Raw genomic sequence first — 25,926 nt, 5'->3', positions numbered from 1 at the left:
ATAATAATAATAATATTTCAAAGAGAATATTTTCTCATATTGCACGCTATGTCAAATGTTAAAATAACATTAGCAAAAAAAAAATCCAATCCTTTTTGATCCTGTCTATGGCTCATAACCCATTTACGTTGAGTTCCAAGTACTAGTAGCCACATTGGTCCTAGAGATGTAAGTTTCTTGTACTGTAGGTTGCAATACCATGTAGGAGACACAAATTAGAGTTCTTCATACACTATATTATCATATACAGGGCTGTTGACACCTCATAGATTTCTTTTTTAAGTGCAATGTACTCATTTGCCTATCATTTTTTTTTAACATTATTTGGGAGACAATTTTTACACAATACATCGTTTATCTATTATAAGTGCAGCACAGAATCTGGTTTGTGGTCTCTTAGCACACATAGGACAATTACCTCTCCAGAGCGGTGGGTTTTGAAGATCCCTTTCACCATTTCTTCTGACCGCCTGAAGAACCCAAGCCCACTAACCCTATGTACCTACAAATAATATAGTTGTTACTTACGGTGTGTGTGTGTATATATATATATATATATATATATATGTAAGGATGTGCATATATATTAAAGGTTCCGCGCTGTCAATTACATAGGCAGCGCCATGTTGTCCCTGTTTGCCAGCGAAGTTACTGCGTACCAGTTGGGCTGCGCATGCGCGAGGGAAGCGCGCGAAGGGTAATCATAAGTAGAGACTTGGAGGGGGTTTGAACTATGAACTCTGACTGTGAGAAGGTCAGCTGAGGCTGAGGACCAATGGGATGCGAGACTGTGTATGCAGGAACCGGATGCGTGTGGGCGGTGGGTCAGAGCAGCGAGGGAGGTGAAGGAGCAGGTTGGCGGAACCTCGTGTGCGAGAGCAGAGGGTCAGTGACCCGTCTGCTTAGGTAGGGTATGCCCACAGCCCCAGGAGTCTTTTCCCTGCCATCGTAGGGTGCTGTATTTGTAAGGACGCCCATAGTCGTCAGGGACGTTTCCCTTTAGTGAGGGTTATCTGCGGAGCTGCGGAGCTGCGGCCGCCATCTTGGATTTCCCATCTGACGGTGCTGCAGAAGGGAGAGACGGCGCAAGGCTGGATTAACACCAGGACCCCCTGTGGAGTGTCAAGGTCATCGTAGTGACCGGAAGGTATCCTTATCTACAAGTGCACCTACACCGGTCACCAGGCGCTGATCCCGCCTCCCACTAACTAATTGGGGTTCCTGAGAGAATGCATATGGTACCATACTTTACTGGTTATGAGACATACTCCTAAGGAGAGTGGCAGAGCCACCTATGTACAGGACATTATCCCTAATAAGGTGTGGCCGAGCCACGTTGTGTGTGTGTATGTAAATGTTATATGATAAGTCTGCATATCATTTGTTATTCATGTGTGATATAAAAAGGTTGCTGTTGCATACTGCTGTTGTTAGGTTCTTGCTCAGGGTATAATCTCTAAAATGGGGATCCTGGGTAAGTGGAGGCGCTGCACCACAAGTGATAAAGGTATACCCCCAGGCTCCCAATAAGCGGAGGCTCAGAGCTCCTGAAGCCACAGGTTATGCACCGTAGTCCCTTAGTTCAGGCGTTCACAAAAAGGGCTACATATATATATATATATATATATACATGTAGAGGTATCAGTACCGTGTTAGCCGAGCTTCAATAATCAAAAAATAAATAGATGATACCGTTCTGTGGCTATATATATATCAAATGGAAATATTACTGTTTGCTCATTTGCATGCCTTAGACATGTCTGCAACCCCGCCTTTCACCATTATCACCCAGCACATAGCACTTCCACTGCAGCAAGGGATTCTGGGAAATGACATGCAAATGAGCACACAGTGCCACCTTTTTTCTCAAGCTCACATTACATGAACAACCCTTAAGCCAATGTTGTGTTGTGTACTGAGGGACTCTTTGCTTGTGCTGCTGTAATTAGCTGTTATAGAGCTATTGTTTTAATGGAGGCTGGAGGAAAGCTGAGCACATTGTTTACTTTCTCTGGTGCTGTGTGGAAGTTGGAGCCAGTGTCATGACACCAACAAACGCTGACTTTCCCTACAAACAGAGTGCCAGATGATAGAAACCCAAAATAAGCTCCAGCACACACTGATTGATGGAGATAAAGCAAAGAGTGTCGGAATAAGCCACACAAATTTAATGGCAATAAACTAAAACAGTAAGTATCATACATGAGAATGCTTAATGACTCTGGTTACAGAATATATGGTTCTAACGAAGCACAAAAGTAGGGGGTATTAGTGTATTTAGAGTGCCAGATGATTTCAAGCCTCAGCAGTGGTATTGTACCTCTTAAAAGCAGAGAAACCCGTATGTGATTTTTACCTTTTGTTTTCTTGTAAGTGCGCATTACCATTTTTTACCTTATAATAAACTCCCATTTTTGGTAATGCACTAGGGTTGTGCGCTGTTGTCTTTCTTCTTGCATATATATATATAGAGTCGCATCCCCTGTATATTTGTATGTATTGTATGTACAATTGACTGTACATTGAATAATTTGAGAGAAGAAAAATAAAAAATAACAAAAAAATGGTTTCTCAAAAAGTTAGATACTTGCTGGTGCGGACAATTTTTTGGGGGTGGGGAAAACACAGGGTCAGGCATTAAATGTCAATTTGCAAGGTCACGTGGCTCTTTATCTACTGCCATTTACTGTCATTTTAGCAGAATATAATTCCGGTAAAGTTCTGGCAATGCAAATAATTTTTTGGAAAATATAAGAGAAACCCGTGAAAAATGTTGAGACCCATGTTGAAGACATTTGCACAGCCCTTCTGTGAATGAAAATTGAAAGTGACAAAATGATGAATGATAATCAAAGGAAGAAGTGTGAAGGACCACTACATTTTATTTCCAAGTTTTATTTAAAGAAACATTGATTCACCTTACAAAAGACTCTGCTCCCTTCCTATTTTAGAGCATATTGTACCTATTGCATAAACCTTTCTAAGATGCGGTCCAAATAGCGTTGCCGAAATGTTAGCATTTAGAATTTCTCAGGCACAGTACAAGTTTAATTTTTAAGTCACTTCAACCACTGATATAAGATTTAAAAAAAGGAAAAAGAAACGCAGATCTAAAGGAAATAATTTACATTTATTCTGGAAATATTTGGAACGTGTCAGAGCACAAAATTCTGGGCATACTCCACATTTGATTGTCTTGAGTTTACTCGGGCTATGTTGTTTTTCAGCACAGGACTGGTGCAGGTTTGCAGAAGTCAGTTGATGTTGATGGTGATGGTGATGGTGATGGTGATGGCAAACATACGTACAACATCATCATTACAAGCGGTCACTGCATTTTCTAGCATTCCTTTATTCAGTTACTCATGGCTTATGCACCACCCTTCTCAAATGGGATTTCATCCTAAGTCATTCCTCTTCCAGGCAACCGACGTCGCACACATGAATATAGCGCTCAACAACACCATTGGCGATATAAGAGAAGCCCATTGACTTTAATTATAAGTTCCCCTTCTGTAAGGAGCAGGAATTTATGTATATCCATAAGTCTGGAGCTTCCCCCCCCCCCCTCTTCCCCCATATTATCAATATTCTTAATAATAGAAAACATGGATTTGTTTATAACAATCTCATTGGTTTAATGTCTGATGTGAGTATTCCTGTATTGTACCATTATTTGATCTATCTGTATGGTCATTTTATAAAGAGCTGTAGACACTGTTGGCACTATACAAAATTAAATAGTACATGACGACGACAACAGCATACTCCCAGGGGCATCCAGATTCAAGAAAGACTGCACGCTTCTGGGTCTCAAATACTCAAATAGCAGCAGGGACAAATTAGGTAGGGCATCCAAGAAATCTTTTTAAAAAATGATTTCTTTATTGCATCTAAGTAAGTATTATAGCAACATTTGTGGAAAAGTAGGGTTTGTAAGCCTCTATTTGATTATAATCGTTACTCAGATGAAAGAAATACTTTTTATTAGAAGATTGCATGGATGGCACTTTTGAATGTGTGTCCGCTGAAAAATGAAATAGTGTAACAATGGTAATATCACGGCATATCCCATAATCGTTTCGTGCACAGCTCTCCATGCGAACACATGACATGTTATTCATGCCGTTCACTTGAGGAGGTTAGTGTGCAAGTGTTTGTTTATGAAAGATTAGTATTCTGAAAATATGGCTTCATTTGCTGTGTGATTCTTACATGTTCAGCATGTGCTGCTTCTGCACTAAAGGCTCTCTGGGGACACTCGGGTACCAGCCCCACCATGTATAAACTGCTGCAATAAAAAGTAGATCAGTTAGTGTTCTGTAATATTTCCATGCTCACAGCTGATTTCTTTGGGAAAGACGTCACTCCCTGACTCTTATTTACTAAAGTCTCCTGGATGCAAAACAGGTGCTGAGAACAACACTATATTTATCAAAGGAAACGGATCCCAGTTAGAAGCAATTGGCGTTTTTCCTTTGATATAGTGTATTTTTTTTACACTGGTTTAACCCCAGTTTCACAGCTAGGAGAGTTTAGTACACGTCCCCTATAGGTTATCACCCCCTCCCACATAACCAAGCTATGCACAAAGAAGTTCTTATATTTTTCTTTCATAGAAAACAATTAACCAGCATAATTATGTGCAGTAACTTCTTCCTTTCAGAATGGGGCTATCAGACAGCGCTGAGTCCATGAAACAGGGTTATAAGTGAAATTGTGATACTCAAAAAGCAAATTATTTCCTTGTTTGGCATTGTTCAAACGTTTTGCACAATTGTACATGGATTAAATGGCACGTATATTTAGTCACATTGTACCAGTTTATACAAACAGAGGGTACAGCGTACAGTCTCGGCCAGAAAAAAAATACAATTTGGTCAATTGACATGATATTATGGATAATTGACATGTTTAGAACCACTTAGTGACTTTCTACAGGCACCTTGTTTATAATGCACTAGAGTAGAAATATACAAACTAGTTATAAAGGAGGGCAGTGCAAATACACTTTAGTGGTTTTAACAATGAAAGTGTGTGAATCTTTGTTTGCTTATTCTTTTTTTTTTAATCTAAAAGTCATCTCATATGAATTATTTTCATTCTCCTTTCAAGCAAGTTTATATTTCATTCTTGTAAGAATGACCATTCACCAACACAATGACATTCTACAAACTATTGCCGATTTAATAATTACTTCCAATGAAAAGCACATAGCAGAGTATGGTGGCTCTATCCAACTCCTTAGTCAAGCAGTGAACCCCCGATGGACACAAAATTTCCTGACGTTTCAAGGAGATGAAGGCCCGATGTAAAGCTGAATCCATAGGGATTTATTCATATTCACCAAAAGAAACTGCAAAAAGAAGAAAAAAGTTTTTTTACAGTTTTATTGATGAATATGGGATTTCACAGATAAAATCTCTGGTTGTGCTAAGGCTGTGTTCAAAAGGTAATGTAATTTGAGAAAGCTATAGAGAAAATATGATAAAAGCCATCATTTTGATGGCCACACTTAAGAACTATGCATTAAGTCTACTGAATGTGGGTCCTACTGCATATCACATAGCAATCAGTCCATTGCAGTCCCTTCTACCAATGAAATTAATAAAGTAACTAACACTTTCCCCCCCACAATGTTGTGCTTACTTAACTGGAACCCCAGGTTCACGAAAAGTACTGATTCTGGAGGTGTTGGGGATGGGGAAAATTAGGGCAATTAGCATTCATTCGTGGCCTTTTTTTTCTAAATCTTTTGTAAACAATGAAGAAACCATAACAACTCTTGGCATTTGCTATGTTAAAAACAGAGCTATTAAAATGTCTATTTTATTTATGTTATGAAATGGATCTTGGCAAAGCAAATTAGTAATAGTCACATTGCACATACATTTAAAGCATTTTGTTTTGCCACTGATGGCTACCGATATGGAGACTGGCTCACCGGTGAAGACGTTTTGACAAGCAGGGAATGACATGTTATTTCCTAATAATGAAAGAACATGACAGCTTGACCTCTTAGCATTCCCTATTGCATTCTCGTTCCAGAGACACTGCAGATATGAGATATTTGTTTAATATCTGCAGAATGTGGAGTTGTACCAGGAGCTCTCTCTATATCAAAAATACGTATTGACAATTCCCACTACCGTTTTAATGTTGTTTGAAATATACTAAAACATGGCATATTACAACATGAAATGGCAAGGCAAAGAACCAAAATGATACATTAGAAAACATCAAGATGCTGTTAGCGTCTTAAAACCGAGTAGGGGATACAGTATTTTTCTCTGCATACAAAAGCCATTTGGGGCCATTCATACGTTGGGTGACTTGTCTGCCCCAGAGCAGCGTGAAAACATTTTTGACCACTCTCACTAACTACTGTATGCTCTAAAGTCTAAACTACAATATGTTGCTGTACGCACTCTAGCTATTGCACTCAAATGTACTCCTAAGGTTTCTACTAGTCACACCACATGGTGATTAGATTGCAAACTATTCAGGGCACGGGCTTCTTTTTCCCAGTGTTAGTTATGTCTTCATGCACTTATCCCACATGAATAATTATATTTCCTATATTAATGAAAGTAACAGTAATAGGTAAACTGGTGTATGGTTTGGCACTATTTAGTCAATATGGCCCTTTGTTCTAATATCTTTCCTAAATTGGATTACATCATTTTAAGGGTATCTTGGACATTCCCAATTGTGCCTGTCCTTTTTATTCCAGAAGGTTGGGATAATATTAGGAACGTTTTGAACCCATGTGTGTTATCCAATCAGTGTTTGTGTCATGTGACAGAGCTATAGCCAAAGGATTTATGGATCAATGTAACGTATCAACAAAGATTTTGTTTTTCAATTTTCTGCTAGCACCAGCCCAATTTAAAAAAAAAAAACTTTTGATTTTTAATATGTGTCTGAGTTTTTGACATCAAGAAAAAGGGACAGAAATAAAGAATTTCTTACTGTAATATGTACATCACTTACGTCCTAACTGCTAAAGATTGCACCTTTATAGATTACAAACTGACCACAAATTTTGCATGCTGGTTGTTTCTTATTCTATTTTTTTTAAGCATTAGTCACTTACTTGCACTAAATTGGTGGTTGTTAAAAAAAAAAAAAAAAAAAAAGCTATACTCTGATCAGTTAAATATGTGCTTTAAAATGGAGGTAGGTTCTTTAGTTCATTTGTATATTGTTTCCCTTTTAGGCAGATATTGACACGCATTCCTTTCTTGTTAGCTTCAAACTAAATGATTTTTTTATAGCCCTGTCTGTCAGAGAGCCTTGTCAACCCCTTTGGCAAATGCGATGTCTTGGCTAGGTCAGAAACGAGTGGAGCCCTGAACCTTTTAGTATAGCTAAATGAAAACACAGAAAGACTTGCCAGCTCTGCTCTGAAACACTGATGCTTTGCTTTCCTGAGTGCATTGGCTATGGAAGGAGTAAGCTCCTGTTACATCACCCTCCTGGGCTTAACATACAGATAAAGAGATGTTGTTCTTGCTATTAAAGTATTGTGTGCTCTTAGTGGTAATGCAGAAGACATTGGTTTTGGGCTGGCTGTGTCTTGGGTATATTTGTATTTGCCAGTGATAGAAGGTGCACCAACCAGTAAGGATTACATTGTAAAGTGAGGCAGCAGATTAGTGGAAAGTACCTATGAAATGATGACAGGGTACTTGGCACATAGGATGCTAGGAAATGAGGAAAGCATAGAGTAGCTGACTCCTGACTTCAGTGTTCTACAACTGAAAGGACTGAGGGTGAGACACTTTTTTATGAGCAGGCTGTTAGCAATCTGGTTGGTCTTTGTACTGAGTGGATATAATGCATTTCATTTGATCTAGTAAATAAATCTTTGAGTAAGAGATTCTAAAGAACCCCAAGACTTTGCAAGGGACATTGCTGCTCCCAACCCTTGTGTTATCTTATGATTTTCATGCTTTATCGTTTGTATTTTATTATGGTGCTTATATGTACCAAAGTTGTACATGTGATGCCTCTGTGCTTTAATTCCATACATCCATTGAGGACTCATGGTATACAATACAATCTAATGGAAGCATGGATTTCCAATGGAGTAATAATCAGGCTATAAAGTTCCATTGATAGGTAGAAAATGGTTTTGGCTATTTTTGTTTTCTACACTGTGATGACAACACAAGAAATCTGGGTTGTGAACTTTACCTTAATGTTTTTCATTGCTACATTTTTTCAAATGTAATTCTGCAAATAAATAAGTTACCTTCAAAGAAACAGTATACATTTGTGTAGGAATCAAAACGTCAACATAACCGCGACTATGTAGCCAATGATTACCAAAACCCCCATGTAATAACAACATTTACAAAATAACTGCAGAATAAATCACAGGGAAAAACACATTTGACATTCTGTGGTAATAAAACATACTGCTGGACATTGGTTTTCACAGGAAGCCTCCATCATGACAGTAAATAGTATGATTAGCAGCATCAGTGACTTCCACCCTTATTCTGTAGCTGCCAAAGTTATTTTAAAGAAAAGAGGCCAACATACTCAGATCGTTTTCATTATAATCTCATAAATGACCACTGAAGCAGAAGTATATCCGAAAATGTGTCCAAACCGTGGTAATTCATAGTAGTCTAAAGAAATACGTGATAATAGAGAAGCATTGCCGTGTGCGCCACTAAATATGCCCGTCTGTGGGGAATCATCTGAACATTAATTACAAATAAAATGTGTTTATTACCTGGTAACCCTTCTAAAAATAGAATGAAACAATTGCAGTGTTAAAATGGTGAATAACAATGTGTACTTGTTAGTTTTTCATTTCATAGACATGTAACCATATGCAGCACATTCTACTTGTGAAAACAATATAATACCAGTAACAAAAGGCATGCCTTCATAACAGAAAATAATGTCACTTGTAAATCACGTAAACACTTCCGAAAAACATTCCGCCAAACAATCACAAAGTTCAGTACGGCAAATGATAACACAAGACATTAATAAATCGAAAAAGGGCAATGCGGTTGTGGGACTTGTGTTTTATTGATACAATGTTTAAATTTTATACAAATACAGCATAAGTATATTGCAAAAAGATCCTCCTCAGTAAGTCTACCTGCTGCGTATTGTAAGGTATAGTGTCGCTGCTACTCATTTATTTTATTTTTCACGTACATGAGATGATGTTCTTTCTCCGCGTTACAGGCCCTGATCATCAAAACATATGAATGGTCTTCTTCTACCGTTGTTGGTAGATCCTTCACTCCCCAAGCACAGGCTCACACAGGATCCAACTAATGAGAGTTATATGTTAAACCGTGTTAAAAGAAGGTCATTAGTGCCTTTATAAAATGAGACAACAGTATTTTCCAATACTTTTTGAATATCTTGGGATTTTTCTATAGTTTTCCCTTACAACCAACGAGGACTTTTAAAGAGGCTGTATATGCTGTTTACTCCCCTTTGGTGATATGGTAATCAGATTTACTGTATGCACACCTCTCTACACGTCATGCCACCTTACACGTTGCCAGGAAAACGATCAATGATGAAAATAATACTTATACTTGTCTGATTTCTTTTAAAGCAATCAATCATCTGCTATTAAACTATTATACATCACCACTTGGTCCGACATGGAATTGCACAGTTAATGTAGGTTCCTACAGACCTGCTCTGAAAGTAGTTAAGTCTTTTCAGCATTGAATGGATTATCAACACAAACATGATTCTCCTGCCTAGACACAACTCTGCTGTCATTAAATACAATAATGACACAATAACAATGCTTAGAGAACGCTTTATGCCATTGGCGTGGAATGTGACTCTAATTGGCAGATGGGTAAAAGTTCACTTATCATAAAAGCTGGGAAAACCTTTGAAATGACGGCAAACATTTGATGGCCTATATTTCTTACATAGTTACTACTTATGTATAATAAAGGTGCTTATAACAATACAGATGCATTAGAGCTCCTGTCACCATGAAGAGGTAGGATTGTATAGTGTATGTATGGGCATGTTCTCTTATAACTACATTTAGTTTGATAGTATTGTGAGGAGAAGACAGACACAGGAAGTCTGATATTTATAGGCGGAATAAAACATTTTTTTGTTAGAAATATGTTAGAAATATGCTCAAGTAGTAGCTCATTGCTGTATGCATTGTACGCGATACACATTTTTGACCCGAAGGCGTTAGTTTCTAATACTGTTAACGTTTACAAAGCTTATACAAATTCAGTGCATGTTTCATTGTGGGGGGGGGGGGGGGCGGGGGGGCGGAGCTATATTATGATGACTATAATTACCTGTATAAATACATATACCTTGATTTCATCAAGCTGCTCAGCTGGGTATCACACCCTGATCTGATGGACACTGCCAGTGACATGAAATCAGATAGTGGTGCAATACCATATATTGTGGCTTGACGAATCCTGCCTATAGTATTACAAATGTTTCAAATCCATGTTTATTTTGTTCAGTTCCCATCAACATTATTTTATTTGACCAATTCTGACAGCAAAATATAGGGTAATTTCACCAAAAGGGGGTTTCTCTTAATATTAGGGGATTCCACCATGGGCAGGGGCATGAGGGCAACAGATTTAAATATGTGAGGGGCAAGACTACAGTCATTATCTTCCTGAGTATTCTTGTATTGACAGAATGAGCATGTGCACAGGAGGACTTCTCAGGGAGGCAAAGTCAGAAGCAGATCCAAAGTGCACCCCTGGGTAGGTGACATCTGCTATCTAGTATCATGTTCTTACGTTAGCGTGAACTGTCTTAAGCACAACATGGTTCTAGTTTTCTTTTTAATCAGGATTTTTTTTTATTTTTATATCTATCTATCTATCTATATAAATAAATATATATATATAAATTAAAATTATTTTATATATATCTATTTATATATTATATTATTTTATATATATCTATATATATATATATATATATATATATATATATATATATATATATATAGATATATATAAAATAATTTAACTTACCATCAAATCTACGGTTAAATACAGTGATTTTGGAATACGAAGTGTTCATGCTTTATATACATACTAGCCAAAGCATGAACATTAACAAAAATGTTTACTCAAAAAAAACCCTGATGTAATCTCCTTTATCACAACAGTGTTGATCTGTAACAGTGATGAAGGCAAACACAAGAGTTAGGAAGCAAAGTTGCCGATAGACTAAAAGAAAAAAAAAAGTCTCCCTCTCTCTGACTGATACGGAATGCTAGAAATGGCAGACATTCCGCAGACGTTTGGAGTCCATTGAAATCATTGTCTCACTGGGCTTTGGAAAAATCCTGTCTCGAGGCTAATACATTAGCAACATGTTGAGATGCATTACAGAGCCCCGAGGCCAGTAACTTCTGAAGAAAGCCTACAACATAGAAACAAAAATGTAGGGGGAAATAAAAAAAAGAACGCAAGAAAAAAATTCTTCTCACCATTAAAACAAATAACACTCGAATACAACCAGCATAGAAGAACATATGAATGCAGGCAACATTTTCTGACACTTGTTTACTTCAGTTATTAAAACATAGATACAATAATCCAGAACATTTGACAGCAGGTTTTTTTTTCTTCAAACTGTTAATAATCTGGAGGTATCGTGACATTTTTTCCACTCTGTCTTTTTTTTTTTTGTATACAAAACAAAACCAAAAACATCTCAGTAAACACAATTTGTAGATGGTGACTCTAAATAATGGTTACAGTGGCATATTTAGTGCAAAGGTGAAGACAAGTCTACCCTATACAGAAATGACACATAATACTGAATGGTACGTGACCCTGCACAGTAGCACTAGGCCTCTTTGGTACTGAAGGTAACTGCAATGCGAACCCCTCCAGTACCCAAGTTACAAACGCAGGTAAAAGAAATAAAATACAAGTATTGCATTTACGTGGTATGAGTTTCGCTGCGTTTAGATTGATACGCGCTGTATAAACGCTCCCTCTGTTAAAGCTGTGTCTAATAAGGAGTGCAAGGTGGATGAATATGCCAGGCAAGATTGTGGGATTCTGGCGTTGGAGGTCGTGAGGAAAACAATATTGCATTACCGAGTCAGGGCTAAGCAACAGAGACCGTAAAAGCAAAGAAGGTGAATGGAGAAACAGAAAAAGTGATTAAAAACTAGTTCCAACAGAGCAAAAAATTAAAAATAAAATAAAAAATAGGAGCCTTTTTTTTTTCTCATACTGTAGTTGACATGTTGCATGTGTTTTTGTCCATATTGGCAGGTGTCCAATCAGAGTATGAGCCTTTAAATAAAACAATGTTAAATATATATTATTATTTTTTGTACTTTTTTATCTTTTTACAGAAGCAAACGTAAAAGAGGAATTCATTACCGACTTCATCCCGATCGGTATCGGGGTTAACTATGTCACTTCAAACTAAAACCAGTGCTGGGAAAATTGAAAGCAGAGACCAGAAAAACCAATGCTTTCCCTCTGTATTTTAAGTTTGTGAAGCCTTTATCCCTGAATGTAAATGAAACGTTGTGCTAGCCACTGGTATGCATTAACAGCCACTCACATCATCAATTACTGAGAGGGTGGGCTATTGTATTCTTGCAAGGGGATTTCACCTCACCTGGCTCCAGAATGTAATTTCTGCGATCAGCAAGAAACTCCACATAGTGATTATAAAACTATTAGAAATAATGCCGACTGTTTTTTTTAACTACCTCATTTCATTGTTTTCTCTGGATTATTCTTTTGTAAATTACATATAATTAATTGTTTCTTTGTTAAGAGTCCCAGCACCTACAAAAAGGTGGTGACCGACCCCTGCACAGTCACAGAACTAGACAATATATTCCATAAATACAAATTTGCGCCTTAGACTCAGGAGGACTAATTACTGTTGAATTTGGTGGTTTAATCCTAGGCGATAGGGCCAAACTCTGACGCCAATTTAAAGAAAAAAGTTATAATGAATTCCACCTTTCTACACTTGAACAATGAACACAAGATATAGCTCTGTAGTCATTCAGAGACAAGAGCACCTACAGCTCACCTAACATTCCCCTCACATCCCGTGGTGTATGCTGCAGGTAGTGTATTGTACAGAGTTGCTTTATATGAAGAACACTAGGAACCAACCACAATTGAATCTGTTAAATAGCATGTGTCTCACTACGACATCTGGTGGTAGATGCTGACTATACAAAGATTAAGTGGCCCACCCTAGTGCACATCCATAACCATTTGTGTGGTGGATCTTAAATAACAAATCAGACTTCATTTGAAATACCTGTATATGTTTCACAGCCATCACTTTAGAGGACAATTTCATGGACTTATCACATTTTATTTTACAAATATTCACACTAGCACTATTTTTTTTTAACCTCCCATTAATGTGACATGGTGCTTAGTTTCTAACATCACCAAATCAAATAAACTAGACGGGCCTGCTTGATTTCCTTTCATTTACTAAACCCTTCTTCTGTTCCAGACTAAGGACACCCAGACCAGTGAACCTGTTCTCTTAGCTTTAACCCCTGATTGTTTTACTTGTTCTGTTCTGTTCTATATCCTTTGTTCTAAATGTATAGGATATCATTCGGACCATCTATTGTACATTTAGGCTCGTACTAATACTAAAGGGGAAAGCATTAGCATGTTAACATGCCGAGTTAGCGCTAATGTGAATTTTCACTCGCCTAAACACGAGGAGGAAAAAATATCTTAACAACAAAAAAATGTTCATTATTTGAAAACATACTTGTTTGTCCATTTAACCCTTTTGCTACTGCAGGGCCCTGCAGCACACCATGGACCACTCTGGCAGGCAGGGGTTAAACAGACACAGTATTTGTAGAGGCCTCTCAAACGTAAAAGATTGAGTTGCATGTTGACCACAAGATAATAAAAAGGCCCATGTGTAGACTGAAATGTTGTATAAAAAAAGGGTTAATTTATTAGATCAAGACTTTAGTGCCTAATACCCTTTGGAACTTTACCCTTTACCAATCCAGATACAGCCGGGACGGGGCCACTGCACACGACTCGTAGCCAGATTGCAGGTGGGTGTCGGACGTGCAGGTGACACTGAAATATACGTGTGTGGCTCTGGGAAACTGAAGTACAACGTATGCAGCGAAGTACTTCCAAAGTTTGCCACCTGAGGAGTCAGCAATGAAATGCTTGTCCCTCTGACAGAGATAAGGTTTAGTGATGGAAGAACAAAAACCCTTCCTGTCATTCCCTATCACTCGTAGGGCTGGGTGTGGCTCTCATATCAGGGTGCTCCATGGGTAATTCTGCCCGTGTTAAAATACTACGACAACACTTTGGGAAATGGAGTCACTGAATTGCAAGGGAATAGGTTTTAAAACAATTGGCTTCACTTAAAGCCCTGTCATTTGGAAACGGATTTCACCGCCCTGCAACCTTGACTGATTTATTTCTGGTTACCCCCTCTTGATCCCAAAGCACATTGTTAGCTTGTGAACAAGACGGTAACTTTCTGCAGAACGTCACTCTAAATGAAGTGCTTAAGATGTCACTTCAAGATAACCTTACATAAGAAATGACAAAGCCGAAACACATTCAGTGATATATCGGTGCAATGTTATGTATGTATTCATTTTTATAACAAAATCAGGCAATATATATTACCGTATTGGCCCGAATATAGTGCTATGTTTTTTTCCTAAAAATGTCCTTTCCGAAAACTGTACTCGTATTTAATGCGCAGCCTAACACCTTCAAAACTTTAGGCTCGTAATATGTGTGAGGCCGTACTATATTCGGGCCAATACAGTAAATATAGATGGCTAAATTATTTAGAAAAGATCTTCAGGTGCCCTTTCTGTACTTACAGTATGTTAAGCAAAAACATACATGGAAGAAACAACCGCTCCCAGCCCTCCATGTGGTGGCACCAAAACGCTCACACATCTTTGGTCTTCATCACAATACACAGACAAGAAATAGCAACGTTCCAAGCATTATGCCCTTTCTCAAGCCCCGGGGAGTAATGCGATTTTTTGCTATGTGAATGCTTTTTTTTTGCAACTACAAGGAGAGCTGTGAGCAGATGTTTCTTCTATGTTCATTTCTGCCGGGGGTGATGCAGACCAGCGTTTTCATTGGCACCCAATACATTATTAAGTTACTAAGAATCTTCTGTGGTGAGTGCTGTCCTGACTTTTGTATTTAGAAGTAAAAACCTACCGGCGTGCTTTTCTACACAGCGGGTATGTAAGAATATTCCAAGCGAATCGGCCTCATTGCCTACAGTTAGTTTACCCACATATACTTGTATTTATCTAATATTTATTGTGTTCGCATCCGTAGAATCCGCTGTGATTTTTACCACTGATCTAGCGAGCAATTTATGAAACCTTACAAAGAACGACCACTGGAGGTCAGACCTACACTGACATTTCAGTTCAATTTCAGTTTAGATGTGGATGTTAGGCCCAGCAGCATCTCAATGCAATCAATTACATGTTCATTTCTAATTAATGAAGCCCTATTAACTTCGTTATTAATGAAGTGGGCGTTTGGGTTCACCGGTTGTACATCCATAAGGAGACGAAGCTTTGTTGGGGTCGGATGAATAGAAGATTTTATATATAGTGTTGTTGAGTGCCTGCATGCTACAATTTAACAAGCACATTAAAGCACAAATCACTGTGAAGATCCTGAAAGAAGTGATAACAATGCATTTTAAAGTCAAGTAAGGAGGACGGATTCTTTAATTGAAAGAGTGACCATTTTACCACCACTGAAAATAGCATACACAGTGGTTCTTGTATGGTAGATCGGCAATGAGCAGTGAAGTAGACGGCATAACAAACTAACCCATTGCCTCATTATTATGATTATTATTTGCCTGAGTAGTGTATTAATTTCTAAAAAAAAAAAAAATTATTTCAATGAAAGACAGATTCAGATGACTAATTTGCCTCATTGAAGTGTTATCGGACACGCAACGTTACATATCTACCATCATCGAAGGGCCTTGGAGATGGGTGAAGCTTGTGAGCCCAACAATAGGAGCCCATAATGTATTATGGTTTACGGCCCTCAACTGGCTAACACCCCTGTTAGAATTTGGTATCGATTGTCCTGTATATTTGATATATTTAGTAAATATATGTAGTAGCAGGACAATCGGGGCTAAATGATGACACAAACGTTAGCAGAGATGTATATGTGACACTGACTGGCAGCGATGTACTGTATTGTAAAACGAACACAACTGGGTTCTTGATAGGGACGGCTATTATTCACAACACCATCAATGTTATCGAGTTCAGCGCAGCATATGTGCTTAATATAATAAAGGATGATTTAATAGATGTGTTAACCTCTTCATTTCCAGAAAGGCCTGCAACGCATTGCCGCGCACGTGGGCCAGGTGGTAAAGGGGGAGGCCAAACTGCAATGTCTCGAGCACAGAGTTAAGAGGATACGAACTCCAGTGCTGATCTATTTAGTCTATGCACCCTTTGAAAACACAACTGATGTGAATTTGGTTTTCTTTTGTAAGAGCAGGCGTTGTTGTTTTGAACAGCCACATTTTACACCCAATAGTTTTCAAATACTGAGCTTTTTATCTTTTTTTTTTTTTTTTAAGGCAAACATGCCAGGTCACTTTACCCTCTCCCCCACCTCCTCTGTACCCACAAATAAAACAAAAACAAATCAAAATGAAATAAAAATACCAAACGAAAATAAATAACAGAATTGATCAAACAAACGCTGTTGGAACTAGTTGCTGTTTTGGGTTAATAGTCATGGAAAGAGGAGAACAAAATTGAGTCGGACAACAGTAAAACACTTGCAATTCAACGAGATAAAAAAAAGAAAAAAAAAATCGGAAAATAATAATAAATGCCATATTGTTTCCTTTAGGTTTCTCTACCACAGAATCTTGGCAGAGCTTTGTTCTCATCCCTTCAATATGGAGCAAACTTCTGTCGGTCAGATTTCTTAACCCCACTCGTCGATGGAATTTTGGCAGTATAAGCAGGTAAATTCCCAGTGGCCCCAGCAGTGGCCGCTGCATTTAGTGCCAGGAGAGGGACAGTTTTCATGCCAAGCAGACTGGAGACAGGAACAGCATAGTGGGTGGTTGGTAAAGTCGGTAGGGGGGGAGGGGAATTGACGTTAACCGCGGAGGCAGCAGCAGCTGCCGCCAACACAGCCATAGAGGTGGGGGTGGAGGAAGGGATGGCAGACTGAGAGAGGTTCATGTTGAGGTCAACAGGGGTCGTGACGGAAGCGGTCTGGGTGCTCAGTTTAGCCATCTCTAAGCTGCAAACGAAGAGAGGAACAGGAACAAATAGGTTGGGATGGTCAAGCAAGGGTCAAATCAGGAAGAAAGGGATGGAAGGAGGGGAGCAAAACAAAGAAGGGGAGGGTTAGATGGGTCGACAAAAGGAACAGACATGTGGAAGGTGGGGAGAGAAAGAGAGAGAAAAAAGGGAAAATGAGGGTCAGAGGAGGAACATGTTATGTGTTAAAGAAGAGAAATAACAAAAGGGTACTTCATGATGTGATGAGGAAAACATTACTAAGACTATAAAGAATGCCTATAAATAGGTGTTTTTTTTTATGTCAATGAAATAAATAAATCTGAAGAAGGTAGAGAAGGAGAAAAGATGATAAAGCAGAACTTAAGAAAAAAAAATGAAAACAGAATTATGAGTACTCCTTAGCACTGGTATGTTTGCCTTTGAGTTTTGCATTTTGCAGCTCCTTCTGTATTTGGTATTGCTTTTACAGAGAAAATTAATATGACACGTATAAACCCAAATAATATCGTGTTGCATAAACATGGTAATCTGGTGCCACATGGACTTAAAGGTCTATAAGTGGCTAAATTGCATGTACAGTGTACTGTGTGCATTATCCCAACTTTAAGCCTGCTATATTTTCATTGAGTCCCTTGACAAAAGTGTACGATTGTACTTTTGATTTTTAGTTACATCTTCCAACAGACAAGTTTTGATGAAACTATTACAGCATGACCCATATTTTTGTGTAGCTCTACAGACTTCGGATCGAAAACTGAACACATCGTTTTTATTATGTCTGGAGATTTTCTCACATTTTTCATTACTATGGCCCAACGTTACAAGTTACTAATCTTTAGCACATTTAGCTGCATGCTCTTAATATGTGCTAAGTGTTAGCACCGTCTAGTAACGTTGCCCCTACATCTTTAGTGTATCTGCGACGCAACAGGTAAATAGAGCTGAGCCATCAACTGAACACTGTCTCTATAGAGCAGTGTTTCCCAACTCCAGTCCTCAGGGAACCCCAACAGGTCAGGTCTTAAGGATATCCCTGCTCCAGCACAGGTGGGTCAATCAGCGGCTCAGTCATTTTGACTGAGCCACCTGTGCTGGAGCAGGGATATCCTTAAGACCTGACCTGTTTGGGTTCCCTGAGGACTGGAGTTGGGAAACACTGCTGTAGACGGTTGCATGAGCTTTACCCTTTCACTACTAAATACAATTTGTTTCAAACAGCACTCCAACCTTAAGGATAAAAATGTAAATCGTTGAACACAACGCTCTCAGATAGTATACAGTAGCTGTTTCTGATATGAATCCAGTGGTAACTTTTAAAGATATGCACCTTGTTACATAGAACTTTGAAATTAACAACAGATAAGGGACCTTTGGCATCACCAGACTGGACATCTCTCATACTCATTGCAAAATGATTGGGGTGACTAATCATTACAGTGTGATAGCCAGTTTGATTATTAGTGCTCTTTAATGGCTGGTAAGACCCCACACACTAACAAATCCACTATTATTATTCAACACTCCATAAGATTCCCCATCATTCTTGATATCCTTGAGTGTATATTTCAAGCTGTTTTCTGTATCCTTTACTCTTTCAGTTGTTGATTTGATATATCTTGAAAGGAATTATAATGATTTAAGGACTTTCCATTATGATACTCCATGGTGCAAGTGATATTTGTTATCTTTATGCCACATGAGATAGGGTATTATTTCAGTTACATAGGGCCATATTTACTAAGCGGTGTTAAGCCGTTACACACCTTATTTCCCATTCAGTTAACTGTATAATAAGAGGACGTATGGCTTAGCATAACTAAGTTAATGTGGCCCCATAATGCCTTAAAGCTGTAGCACACATCTTCGATAGTGATTCTTAAGACAAATTTGTCCTAAGAAATAGAAAGTTAATCAACACCCCCAAACTACTTTTAAGAAATAGCAACTGCATAGATTTCACTGTGAATTGCTCACTGGTGTGAATACTAAGGTGACCAAAAGAAAAATAAACGTAAGAGCACTGCAGCTTTAAAAAAACAGGATGAGTTGCAAATAACCTTCTACATTAGAATTGAGCCGATATGCATAACCATGCACAGAACCCTACACTGTGATAACCCCATGCACAGAATCCTACACCGTGATAACCATGCACAGAATCCTACACTGTGATAACCATGAACAGAATCCTACACTGTGATAACCCCATGCACAGAATCCTACACCGTGATAACCATGCACAGAATCCTACACTGTGATAACCATGAACAGAATCCTACACTGTGATAACCATGCACAGAATACTACACCGTGATAACCATGCACAGAATCCTACACTGTGATAACCATGAACAGAATCCTACACTGTGATAACCATGCACAGAATCCTACACCGTGATAACCATGCACAGAATCCTACACCGTGATAACAATGCACAGAATCCTACACCGTGATAACCATGCACAGAATCCTACACCGTGATAACCATGCACAGAATCCTACACCGTGATAACCATGCACAGAATCCTACACCGTGATAACCATGCACAGAATCCTACACCGTGATAACCATGCACAGAATCCTACACCGTGATAACCATGCACAGAATCCAACACCGTGATAACCATGCACAGAATACTACACTGTGATAACCATGCACAGAATCCTACACCGTGATAACCATGCACAGAATCCTACACCATGATAACCATGCACAGAATCCTGCACTGATAACCAACCATGCTCAGAATCCTACACCGTGATAACCATGCACAGAATCCTACACCGTGATAACCATGCACAGAATCCTACACTGATAACCATGCACGGAATCCTACACCGTGATAACTATGCACAGAATCCTACACCGTGATAACCATGCACAGAATCCTACACCGTGATAACATGCACAGAATACTACACCATGATAACCATGCACAGAATCCTACACTGTGATAACCATGCACAGAATCCTACACTGTGATAACCATGCACAGAATCCTACACCGTGATAACCATGCACAGAATACTACACTGTGATAACCATGCCCAGAATCCTACACTGATAACCAACCATGCTCAGAATCCTACACCGTGATAACCATGCCCAGAATCCTACACCGTGATAACCATGCACAGAATCCTACACTGATAACCATGCACAGAATCCTACACCGTGATAACCATGCACAGAATCCTACACCGTGATAACATGCACAGAATACTACACCGTGATAACCATGCACAGAATCCTACACTGTGATAACCATGCACAGAATCCTACACTGTGATAACCATGCACAGAATCCTACACTGATAACCAACCATGCTCAGAATCCTACACCGTGATAACCATGCACAGAATCCTACACTGATAACCATGCACAGAATCCTACACCGTGATAACCATGCACAGAATCCTACACCGTGATAACCATGCACAGAATCCTACACTGTGATAACCATGCACAGAATCCTACACTGTGATAACCATGCACAGAATCCTACACGTGATAACCATGCACAGAATCCTACAATGTGATAACCATGCACAGAATCCTACACCGTGATAACCATGCACAGAATACTACACCGTGATAACCATGCACAGAATCCTACACCGTGATAACCATGCACAGAATCCTACACCGTGATAACCATGCACAGAATCCTGCACCGTGATAACCATGCACAGAATCCTACACCGTGATAACCATGCACAGAATCCTACACCGTGATAACCATGCACAGAATACTACACCGTGATAACCATGCACAGAATCCTACACCGTGATAACCATGCACAGAATCCTACACCGTGATAACCATGCACAGAATCCTACACCGTGATAACCATGCACAGAATCCTACACCGTGATAACCATTCACAGAATCCTACACCGTGATAACCATGCACAGAATACTACACCGTGATAACCATGCACAGAATCCTACACCGTGATAACCCCATGCACAGAATCCTACACCGTGATAACCATGAACAGAATCCTACACCGTGATAACCATGCACAGAATCCTACACCGTGATAACCATGCACAGAATACTACACCGTGATAACCATGCACAGAATCCTACACCGTGAAAACCATGCACAGAATCCTACACCGTGATAACCATGCACAGAATCCTACACCGTGATAACCATGCACAGAATCCTACACTGTGATAACCATGCACAGAATACTACACCGTGATAACCATGCACAGAATCCTACACCGTGATAACCATGCACAGAATCCTACACCGTGATAACCATGCACAGAATCCTACACCGTGATAACCATGCACAGAATCCAACACCGTGATAACCATGCACAGAATACTACACTGTGATAACCATGCACAGAATCCTACACCGTGATAACCATGCACAGAATCCTACACCGTTATAACCATGCACAGAATCCTGCACTGATAACCAACCATGCTCAGAATCCTACACCGTGATAACCATGCACAGAATCCTACACCGTGATAACCATGCACAGAATCCTACACTGATAACCATGCACGGAATCCTACACCGTGATAACTATGCACAGAATCCTACACCGTGATAACCATGCACAGAATCCTACACCGTGATAACATGCACAGAATACTACACCGTGATAACCATGCACAGAATCCTACACTGTGATAACCATGCACAGAATCCTACACTGTGATAACCATGCCCAGAATCCTACACTGATAACCAACCATGCTCAGAATCCTACACCGTGATAACCATGCCCAGAATCCTACACCGTGATAACCATGCACAGAATCCTACACTGATAACCATGCACAGAATCCTACACCGTGATAACCATGCACAGAATCCTACACCGTGATAACATGCACAGAATACTACACCGTGATAACCATGCACAGAATCCTACACTGTGATAACCATGCACAGAATCCTACACTGTGATAACCATGCACAGAATCCTACACTGATAACCAACCATGCTCAGAATCCTACACCGTGATAACCATGCACAGAATCCTACACTGATAACCATGCACAGAATCCTACACCGTGATAACCATGCACAGAATCCTGCACTGTGATAACCATGCACAGAATCCTACACTGTGATAACCATGCACAGAATCCTACACTGTGATAACCATGCACAGAATCCTACACTGTGATAACCAACCATGCCCAGAATCCTACACTGATAACCAACCATGCTCAGAATCCTACACCGTGATAACCATGCCCAGAATCCTACACCGTGATAACCATGCACAGAATCCTACACTGATAACCATGCACAGAATCCTACACCGTGATAACCATGCACAGAATCCTACACCGTGATAACATGCACAGAATACTACACCGTGATAACCATGCACAGAATCCTACACTGTGATAACCATGCACAGAATCCTACACTGTGATAACCATGCACAGAATCCTACACTGATAACCAACCATGCTCAGAATCCTACACCGTGATAACCATGCACAGAATCCTACACTGATAACCATGCACAGAATCCTACACTGTGATAACCATGCACAGAATCCTACACGTGATAACCATGCACAGAATCCTACACCGTGATAACCATGCACAGAATCCTACACCGTGATAACCATGCACAGAATACTACACCGTGATAACCATGTACAGAATCCTACACCGTGATAACCATGCACAGAATCCTACACCGTGATAACCATGCACAGAATCCTGCACCGTGATAACCATGCACAGAATCCTACACCGTGATAACCATGCACAGAATCCTACACCGTGATAACCATGCACAGAATACTACACCGTGATAACCATGCACAGAATCCTACACCGTGATAACCATGCACAGAATCCTACACCGTGATAACCATGCACAGAATCCTACACCGTGATAACCATTCACAGAATCCTACACCGTGATAACCATGCACAGAATCCTACACCGTGATAACCATGCACAGAATCCTACACCGTGATAACCATGCACAGAATCCTACACTGTGGTGATAACCATGCACAGAATCCTACACCGTGATAACCATGCATAGAATCCTACACCGTGATAACCATGCACAGAATCCTGCACTGATAACCATGCACAGAATCCTACACCGTGATAACCATACACAGAATCCTACACCGTGATAACCATGCACAGAATCCTGCACTGATAACCATGCACAGAATCCTACACCGTGATAACCATGCACAGAATCCTACACCGTGATAACCATGCACAGAATCCTACACCGTGATAACCATGCACAGAATCCTACACCGTGATAACCATGCACAGATTCCTACACTGTGATAACTATGCACAGAATCCTACACCGTGATAACCATGCACAGAATCCTACACCGTGATAACCATGCACAGAATCCTGCACTGATAACTATGCACAGAATCCTACACCGTGATAACCATGCACAGAATCCTGCACTGATAACTATGCACAGAATCCTACACCGTGATAACCATGCACAGAATCCTACACCGTGATAACCACGCACAGAATCCTACACCGTGATAACCATGCACAGAATCCTACACCGTGATAACCATGCACAGAATCCTACACCGTGTTAACCATGCACAGAATCCTACACCGTGATAACCATGCACAGAATCCTACACCGTGATAACCATGCACAGAATCCTGCACTGATAACCATGCACAGAATCCTACACCGTGATAACCATACACAGAATCCTACACCGTGATAACCATGAACACTGGGACTACATGCTGCTCTTAATGCTTACTTATATGGTTTAATACCGCGTCAGAGTATATAACATAGGGAGATATTGAACTTCCTGAATTCAAATACCCTCTACGTACAGTATTTACATTTTAGTGGAAACTTTCTGCTAAGTAGAAATAATACACATATGTATATATATATATAATATATAAATAAAATAATAAAACAAAAAAATATATATATATATGCACATTACGGTTGTGCTGTCTTTACTCTGACTACCTGTAGCAGGTGTTATTTAATTTCCCATCCATCTTTTGGAAGAAACCACTTTAAATACTATATTGGTGTATACTATTCCATGCTGCACTGAACAAATATAACATGCTACCAAGCTGAACAAAACAACCTACACAATGCTTTGCAGAATAATAAGCAATAATACGAATAATAAGGCGTCAGCAATGCAGTTGGAAGGCACAGTAAGCATACTGTCCAACGTGAAGACTGCGGTACAAACAAATAAAGGCAGATCCCAATTATAACTGGTCTATATGCTGGTAACTCAAAATACACCTGTACATAGCATTTGAGTTGTAATATTGTGAAAGCAATCACTTGTATATCACCTCTGCCATTTATGACATGGGCACACAGGGGTATAGAAGATACCGAGGGAATCGTAAAGGGGGATGTGAATGAAAGGGGGGGAAACGATTTGAGAAACTAACACTCAATCCACAAATTTTTTTTTTTAAATAGCCTTTACCTTTTTCCATTTCAATCTTGGGTGATATCTATAAAAATATCAGTCACTGTGCATTTCCTGAGTATAGTTTAATAACTCATCCCTGATTCCTGCAGATCCCGCAGCGTCTATAAGTTCTGTCATATGAGCCAAGCTGCCTGCTACTGGGGAAGCAGTTGGGAAGATTTGGGAGGAGTGACCTATCAGGAATTAGCTGCCTATGATCTTCACCTTTAACATGGAGCAGGTTCACATTTGAAAAGATATACATTTGAAAATGATGAAACACGTTTGGGGGAGAATTGGTGTAATTTTATACTTTCATTGGCATGTCAACATTCAAGGACCAAAATCAGTGAAATGTCCGGGCTCTACATCGCAAGATTGCATTTGAATGCAATAAAACTGATTTGATACCAGTGAGATCGCTTTGCTGGCTATTGGACCGTTGACTCTAAAAATCAGTGAGACTGACTCCAAATCCTTGGGGCTCGCAGAAAATCAGCGAATGTTGACATGTCCCACAGTTTTGCAACACATTTCAAGGCAAAGCGATGTTGGCCATCTAGCGGTGAAGGGGTTAAAATAAACCATATTATCTTTTGTATTGTGGCTTGCGTATTTTGACTCTTTAAATATGAAGTTGGTGTCTGTGAACACAATGGAAAATGACGATCCATATTTGCTAAGCGGTGTTGTTCCATTATGACAACTTCTGGCGCCCGAAGACACCGAACAACACCGTGGGCCTATATCACTAGCAATACCAAGACAGGCCACCACAGTGTAAGTGATTCACTTTACTGTCAAGAAACATTTTATTCTCAAAACTAGGGACATTTGTACACAGAGCAGAGGACAATGAATAAAGAGCCTGTAGTATGAATTTTCCATTTCAACTGAAAAATTGTTGACATGAAATCACTAATATGAACCTATTTAATGTCTACATGGACACATTATTAAAACCTTCTATAATCCCGTGACAGCAGGAATTTACCTTCTGCATTAAATTGCCAAGTACCCTTTTATTTTTACTTTGTTGTGCTTTTTATCTGGAGTACGTCCATTGAAAACACTGTCAGATTTATTTTCCCTCCACAGCTGTCCTTAGTTAGTTCAATACACACCTACATACACA

The 25,926-nt window shown here is 39.4% G+C and overlaps 1 protein-coding gene across 10 annotated transcripts in view; it reads right to left on the bottom strand.

The window, feature by feature from the left end:
* Positions 1-3,111: 3,111 nt before the first annotated feature.
* The window catches only part of LOC142487165 (poly(rC)-binding protein 3-like), an 895,499-nt gene continuing 872,684 nt past the window's right edge, over positions 3,112-25,926 (bottom strand). For 6 of the 10 annotated variants that reach the window (XM_075585956.1, XM_075585957.1, XM_075585961.1 and 3 more), the window contains one exon: positions 14,755-17,321. In XM_075585956.1, the coding sequence (XP_075442071.1) occupies positions 16,964-17,321 (358 nt within the window). In that variant the 3' untranslated portion in view covers positions 14,755-16,963. Of the gene's footprint in view, positions 5,357-7,120; positions 9,303-11,038; positions 11,419-11,546; positions 12,306-14,754; positions 17,322-25,926 lie in introns of those variants that run through there. The other 4 variants (XM_075585964.1, XM_075585963.1, XM_075585962.1 and 1 more) reach the window with 4 other exon arrangements.

This window comes from Ascaphus truei, chromosome 2 (assembly GCF_040206685.1).
Source record: "Ascaphus truei isolate aAscTru1 chromosome 2, aAscTru1.hap1, whole genome shotgun sequence".
Lineage (NCBI taxonomy): Eukaryota > Metazoa > Chordata > Amphibia > Anura > Ascaphidae > Ascaphus > Ascaphus truei.
This window is presented reverse-complemented; position numbering and strand designations above follow the sequence as displayed.